Consider the following 8,231-nt stretch of genomic DNA (forward strand, 5'->3'; position numbering starts at 1 on the left):
TGGTATATATTCTTGTCAGAGTGGCACTAGGTAACCAGAACACTTCGTAAAGTGTAGGGTCAACAAAAAAGGGGAAGACCCTTGACAAGACGGATTGACACAGTGGCTGCAGTGATGGGCTCAGGTATAGTAGGGATGTGAGGCTGGCACAGGACTGGGCAGTGTTTGGTTCTGTTGTGCATAAGGTCTCTATGAGTCAGAGACGACTCGGTGGCACATAGTAACAACAATACTGAACTGCTTGAAGTTCTGTTTACCTGCTTTTCTCTTACTTGCCTCTGCATCCTTGCAAATGCTGCACCTCCACCTGAAATGTTCTTCCCCTTATTATTGTTTAGCTTCTATTCATCTTTCAAAAGCAGCTAATATATAATTTCCTCCTGGGAATATTCCCTCTACCCCAGGCTTAGTTAGGTACCTCCCCTTAGTACTTTCATATAGCCCTGTTCTTTCCTCTTATCACTGGGCTTGGCAGAGTCTTATAATTTCTTGTATGTGAATCTTCATTATATTGGGAGCTCCTTAAGGACAAAATATTTTTATCCTCACTTCCTATAACAGTGCTTGTTACAGGGTAGATATGCCATACATTTATGTTGAACAAATGAGCTACCAACTTGTTAGTGGCCCGTGACTCATAATCACTGTCTAAGCAGTGTCAGTGCAGATGGAAAGAAGAAGCTAACTTCTAGAAATATTTAAAATGTGGAATCAAAATTTAGTAGCAGATTAGGAAGAGAGATCCTGAGGTAGGGAAACTGTGACTGCTGATCTTTCCATTATCTGAGATACAGGGATTGCAGGAGGGACCAGATGTGGAACAGTGATGAACTCAGTTTGGGGCATGCTAGATCTAAAGGGTTTGAAGTTTATCCAGAAGGCACTAATAGATGATGTTGTTGTTGTTGTTATGTGCCGTCGAGTCAGCCCTGACTCATAGCGACCCCTCCTTGGGTTTCCAAGGCAGTATCACTACAGAAGTAGGATTGCCCACCCTTCCTTCCGAGGAGTGGCTGGTGGGTTTGAACCACCAGCCTTCTGGTTAGCAGTCAAGTGCCTTAGCCACTATGCTACCAGAGCTCCCTTTACCAGAGGCCAGCGCGTGGGGCCCCACGCGGGCCGCCGGGTTGGTAGGCCAGTGCCCCGAGCGCGTCCAGGGTTTCCAACCTCTCCGGTGAGAGCCACCGAAGACGATAGACAATTACAAACGTGGATATACAGCTTGGAAGATGTCAGAGCTGAAAACCTAGATGTGGAGCTGTCTACCTATAACTGGTGTTTGGAATCATTAGAGGAGATTTTCACACAAGAAAAATGATTGAGAAGAAGGTTTTTGGGATAGTTTTAGGAGGAGGTGGCATTTGAGCTGATGAGTGTGAGAAAGCATAGAAGATTATAATGAGTAGGGAGAATTATTTTATTTCCTTCAGTGATTGTGAATCTCCTAATTTCCTTATTGTATTTTCCTTTTACTTATTCCACATGTGATTTCTGCTTTCCTTACCATACAAGTATTTTATATATTAATTCTGAAGATCATAGACATTGGATTCTTACTTTAATTCTATTTTTCCTTTCTGGGCCAAATTCTAGATACTGAGTTTTCATCTTACTATTTTCTTCCTTATTGTCATTTTGTTATTTATACTCTCATATCATTGAAATAAAAACTGAATAACTCTTGTGATTTGTTGATTTAAAAAGCTTAGCTCTAAAAAATGTTCTGCCTGGCTTCAGTGATTCTTATGATCAGCTTGGTCATTGTGTCCTTGTAACTGGGTACTCCTAACATGTTCCTCCTCAATTTACTATTTATGAGGCTGAGCAAGGCCCTCAAGTGAATCCTAAATGCTGTTAATCTTTAATGGCTTCCTCAGGTTTAGATGGGAGGGATGGGCAAGTGTGTTAATGTGTCTGGCAGCACTGTTTCATTTTGCTGTTTTCCATTACTTAAATGACATGTCATTTTTATATTAATCTTTATAAGACAAAGTCTAATTCTAGGTCCTAAATCAATATCCCTTTCTTCATTGGTCTCCCAATTAGACCTAATGTATAATAGTAAGTTAAGTATCTGAGGGGAAAACAAATCTTACCACTTACTTAAACATGTCTTCATTTGAACAGCTTTACTTAGGCCCAAAGCCTTAGTACTTGACTGTGAAACTATCAGGTGAGTTGTGTTCTTATTACCCACCAGACTGAAACAGGGCATATGGGGACCATCACATCAATTTCTACAAAAATATTTTTTTTCATACTAATAGCTCTTGATTTTTCTCTGTGTAGCACAACAGAAATACAACAGTGGCAGAGTTATCCTATGGCAGTGATTCTTTCCTGGGATTTGGGAGTTTATCAGAATCTCCAGGGGTACTGAAAATTTAAAAAGTCCCCCAGGTGTGATTCTGATTTGCTTCCTTTTCCCCCTCCTCCTTTGAGAATCACTGTTTCACCCAGAAACTTCAACATAAAGAGGCACATTTGTTAGTAGCTTGTCCTTGAATAGTTGAGCTCTCTAATCCCCAGCCTCCCATACTTCTCTTTGGAGTGATCCCCAGTAGTTCTTTTTAATACATAAATTCTGAAACCAATGTCTACCAACCACCTTTACTTACAGCCCTGTTAGTGTTTGGAAACATGCAGAGCAAGGAAGCATTCACAAGCAGAAGGCTGGGTTTAGTTAAATGTTTTATTTAAATGGGAGATTTTTGCAAATCTTTACACTAGAGTGCAAAATTTATACTAACACCACTTTCTCCCCAGTTTTATTACAACATTTTATGATGAAAATATTCAAACCTGTACCAAAGTTGAAAAAAATCTTAGTGTGTCTACCGCTTAAGTACCATTAGAACATGACATTAGAACCATTGGAACTAAATAATTCAGCATGCATATCATTAACTAGAGTTCAATATTTGTTTACAGTTTTTATCTTTGGATGTAAAATTTGCAAATAGTGAAGTACATAAATGTTAGGTGTGCATTTGCTGAGTTTTGGCAAATGATAAACTGTGTAGCCCAAATCTCTATATCTCTACCAAGGTAATAAAACACTTAATACCTTCCCCTTTTTTTTTCTCTGCCCAGTTTATTCCCTCCTGACTTTCTATAGTCTCTGAGCTAAAAGTAAGAAAAAAGACCAGTACTTACTGAACACACAGGAATCAGTGTTTAATGACAGATCATCATATGTCTCTTCTCTATAGTCTGAAGAATCTTGTGTTTCAAATTATACATGAACATTTTACAACCGAAACTGAGTGAACAGCTGATCTTTTCAGATATTAAATAATTATTTTGGAAAATACTATATATAAGTAGAGACACCTTTCACCTATTTAATTAAGGAAGTATTTTATAGGGCAAGGGCTATAGTTTAATGAATGTAAGAAGGTAAAAGTAGAAATACAGGACACGAGAGGAAATGAAGGTGAAATGGGAAAAATTGTATAAATAGTAATATAATGTTACTAAGCAAAGATGGTTAATTGGTTAAAATATGTATTACATATATGCAATATTACTAGACATCATTGTATTTTCTGACAACAGTAGCATGCCATTTATTCAAGAATATTATATGCTACCTTCAGGAAATACAAATTAAATCCCTCTGACTGTTGGTCTTTTATTTTTAATGCCCTTATGCCTGGTAAATACTGCTTGTGTGGCTTTGTTTTTGTTTTGTTTTGAGTGATTTAACATTTTAATTTATATTTCAAATATGGTATAAGTTTAAAATTATTTGCTTGCATTTTATGAGGAGCAGCATGTAAGTGTATTTCTAACAACATAATTCTGTTCCCAAAAGGAGAACCTATGATAAAAGTAAATTTATATTTCCATAATAAAAAGATATAGCAAACATGCAGTCATTTGCATAGTGTTCCTGAAATATTGTATACTGGCTTTGTCAGTGCTGGTAAGTCCATTTCAAGGATGTTGCCCTTAGTCCATTAGTTTGGATAATGAGCCCTATAAAGTACATTTATAACTTGTGGCACTGCAAGGAGATGGATTCTAATTTTCATCCTTTTATCTAGAAACATTGAAAGAAGGTCAATGGAGGGTTCTATGTGATTCATTGTCCCAACACATATCAGATGACAGAGACCTGATAATGTCCATGCATAAGTGTTTTCCTTATTTGGAAGCAGCTCTTGAAAGAAATCTTTCTATTATAGTCCTTTGAAGTAAAGTGGAAGCAAATATTAAAAGCTCTATCTTTTTTTTTTTTCCTGGTTAAAACCTTTTTGAATGTGTGACCAGATAGCTTTTCGTGAACAAAAGAGAAAGCAACATTTAACAGAAAAATAAAAAGCCTTTAGTACCCTTCACTGACTGTGAATGATATAACAAGATGTTTAATCAGTATTCCTCTCCCCTTTTTCTTAGAGGGAGAAAGCCTGTTTTCTAAGCAAAGGAAAGATGTCTGTGTTTCTAAACATTAGAAGCGTTTATAATTACAGTATACTGCTTGTCCTAACTTTACCATTACTTGTTAATGGTATTCAAAATAAATATTCAAGTAGTATTTCATGGTTATTTTATATTTCAAAGGACTAATGGCAACAAAAAGAGCCCTGGTGGTACACTGGTTAAAGCACTCGTGTGTTAACCAAAAGGTCAGTGGTTTGAACTGACTAGCTATGCTCCACAGGAAAAAGATGTGATGTTCTGCTCCCATAAAGATTACAACTTTGGAAACCCTATGGGGCACTTCTACTCTGTCCTACAGGGTCGCTACGAGTTGGAATTGACTCAGTGGCAGTGTGTTTTGTAATTTAGTGTCAGTTTTGTGTTCAAAAGTGTTAAAATTACAGACAATTTTTAAATCTTGTCTCCACAAGAAATTAGTTTTAGATTCAAGCTTGGTAGCTAATTATGTTCATTTTCTCCATTACTTAATCATTAACACAAACTTTTTGCTGTGCTTATTTATTTTTTATAGATGTAAAGCAATCATAGATCAGTTTGGCCAGAGAATAATATCTAAGCATTTTGTTGTGGAGGACAGTTACTTTTCTGAGAACACATGCTCAAATATTCAATACAGGTAAGGCACTCTAAAGGAAAAGAAAACTTAGCTATGTGGTTATATTGACATTTATATATGATGTAAGATTGTTCTTCTAGTAAGATGCAGATGTATACCAAACTGAACATATGTTCAATATCATACCACTGTTCTCTTATAGGATCAGATTTTGGGGGAGCCTAGTGTAATTTCAATTCCTTTGCTTCAGTTAGGGTTCGTCTGTGGGTCGCATGTCCTTTCATGGGCCAAAAAAGATTAAAGCAGAACCTGACTTGGTTTTAGGAGGTGACGCTTTTATCCTCACTTAAATCTTTAAATGTGTGCCATCTTTTGGTTATGTAATTATAAATGAAATTTATCCATGGATTCTGAATTACTGATTTATTTACTGTTTTGTGCATTACATTATAGGCAGATCTCCAGGGCAATCCTGATTACAGATAGATCTGTGCTAAACACAGATTCAGATCAACAGGTAATTTCAGTTCTGTACTTTTTAATAATATGGTGCTAATTTATTCTACATGGTAATATGTACAAATCAATATTAGTGAAATATATTAAGCCATAGGTACTAAAAAAAAGCCAACTAATGTCATTGAGTCAATTCCAACTCATAGCAACCCCCATTGCATTTCCAAGGCTGTAAATCTTTACGGAAGCAGAATGCTTCATCGTTCTTCTACAGAGCATCTGGCAGGTTCGAACCATCAACCTTTTGGTTAGCAGCCAAATGACCTAACCACTATACAACCAGAGCTCCTTTAAGTTAGTAGGTTTTTAATACATTTTTATTATCTAGTGGAACAAGTAATTGTGGTCTCCTAGATTTTTTTCTAGGAAAATTGGACCAGATCTTAGTTTTCAACAACTATTTTTTATGAAATGGAAAATATATTTTTAGGTAAGAAAAAAAGAACCCTAAGATAACACATTTAAAAATCTTATAGGAAAAGGCTTTATGGTAATCAGTTCTACAGTAATGGTTTTAAACCCATCATTAGCATCAGGCCTGGTGTAAGTGAGCATTAAAACCCTCAGACTATTGTAATAATTTCCTGTTCTGATATTTTCTCACCACCATTGTTTGTTTCTGTGTCCTCTTTCTGCTCCTCACCCCCAACCCTATAGGAATTTCTTTATGCCTGTGGTTTTCCCTTTTCATTATACAATGACTATTTTCCAATGACTGCAAAAAAAAAAAAAAAAAAAGACCTTACTCAGTACATAGCCTAACCTGTGCCTGTATGCTATACTGCTAAAAATAAACTCATAAAATCCCTAAAATTAGAAGCATACTGTTATATAAAGCAGATATACTTGTTATACATGTGACAATAAATATTTTCATATCATTATTCAGCAAACTGAACGCCTTTTACATGCTAGCCAGTGTGCTGGGTTTTGAGAAGATCATGGTAGCCATGACAGCTTCTTGGCCCTCAAATAGCTTACATTTGAGATAATACAAATAAGTAAATAGGAACTACAACTCATTGTGACAAGTGTGAGCATGAGTGTAGTATTAGGAGTGGTACAATGGCTATCATAGCACTTACAACATTGTTCTATACTTGTTGATTGACTCATCTGTAAACCATTAGCTTTGTGAGTAGGTTGAAAGTGACAGAGGGAGAAAAGTGAAGAGACAACTCTTTGTAGAAGTTAAGTTTTGAAGAGTAAGAGAGAAGAATTGGTCCCTGAAGTGGGAAGTGAGAATAAAGAGTGTGCTTTCTTTTTTTTTCCCCTCAAGATTAGCATACATTTCAGTGCTGATGAGGTGGAGGATGGATAGAGCAAGACCCAGGTAAAGTCTAGGGAAGATGAGATTCAGTGAATGAGCAAAAGTTGCCCAAAGGTAAAATGTGAGACACCCTGAAACAGGGGTGAATACAAGACTTTTTGTAGATTTGACAGTTTCCATCTAATGGGTTCCATTTGCTCATTACATTACAAGGTAAGGTCATCTCCTGAGAATGGATGTGTGAAAATAGGGATGGGTTAAAGCTCAAGGAAAGGCTTGAAATAATCACCATGGGGAATTAGAGAGTACTTATCTTGTGGTCAGATTTCTGAGTAGTATTTAGGTCCCTGTAAGCCTGGCAGAGGTTATGAATTTTCAGTGGCATTAATCTGCTTCTATCCTTATAACTGTTACATTGTTTTATGTCATCCATTCTGGTCATTGACCTGTGAATGACCTTAATTCCTTGTCCCTTCTGTTTCCTCCCAGTCTGTCAGCTTTCTCCTGCCTTCTTTTTTCATTCCTAAACCCTGTGGTGGATCTTCTGAACTACTCTCTCTTTAACACTATCAGTTCTAATAGAAGTTTGTCCCTCCACTGTACTCACAGAGGAAAGCCTCATTCCTGAACCAGACTATAATCTATACCAAGATAACTGAGAGCTTCTTGAGAAAACCATACTACCACACAGATTGATATTGGCACAAAGTCATGGATGTCAGCCTCACTCAGTTGTGTCCTCAGTACCTTCCACCTTAAGTCTTCTACTGGCCCCTAGGCGCCTTTTCCTTTCTAGTCAGTGCCTAGTCCAAGTCCGCATTATTTTATCCAGACCCTCTTCTCCTTCCCTGCTCCTCTCCTCCACTGCTTCACTGAGAAAAGTGAGGCCATCCACCATTCACAATGACCCTTGACTTCCTGCCCTGTCACCCACAACTTATACCCACCAGCATAGACACTAATGAGGGGTCTCTCCATCTTGTCCCTGTGCCCTTGACTGCCCTCCTTTATTCCTCCTCTCCTATATTTTCTGCCTCTCGGCACTACTGGTGTCTTTCCTGCAGCCTATATACATGGGCTGGTATTTTTTATCCATCCCTAAAAAACCAAAACCCTCCCTTGACTCTATCCTATCTCTAGCTTGTGTCTAACCTCTTACCTCCTCTTATCAAAAATTTTCAAGACAATCTCTATACTTGCTGCCACCCTCTCCTTAGTTGCCATTTATTTCTAGACCACACCAACCTGGCTTCCACCTTCACACTTTTACAACAATTTCTCTTTCTAAGGTCATTGTTGTGGTGTTAGGTGCCATTGAGTCAGCTTTAACTCATAATGACCCTGTGTACAACAGAATGAAACACTGCCCATTCCTGTACCATCCTCACAGTCCTTGCTATGCTTGAGCCCATCATGGCAGCCACTGTGTCAGTCCATCTCATT

The 8,231-nt window shown here is 37.5% G+C and overlaps 1 protein-coding gene across 1 annotated transcript in view; it reads left to right on the top strand.

Moving 5' to 3' along the window:
* CHM (CHM Rab escort protein) overlaps positions 1–8,231 on the top strand; it is a gene marked incomplete at its 5' end in the record, with an annotated part of 306,558 nt that overhangs the window by 239,613 nt on the left and 58,714 nt on the right. The window contains 2 exons of the mRNA XM_007957699.2: positions 4,958–5,062; positions 5,456–5,519. Coding sequence (XP_007955890.1) covers positions 4,958–5,062; positions 5,456–5,519 — 169 coding nt within the window. The remainder of the gene's footprint in view (positions 1–4,957; positions 5,063–5,455; positions 5,520–8,231) is intronic.

This window comes from Orycteropus afer, unplaced genomic scaffold (assembly GCF_000298275.1).
Source record: "Orycteropus afer afer isolate SDZICR_OR568_19922 unplaced genomic scaffold, OryAfe1.0 scaffold00780, whole genome shotgun sequence".
Classification (NCBI taxonomy): Eukaryota; Metazoa; Chordata; class Mammalia; order Tubulidentata; family Orycteropodidae; genus Orycteropus; species Orycteropus afer.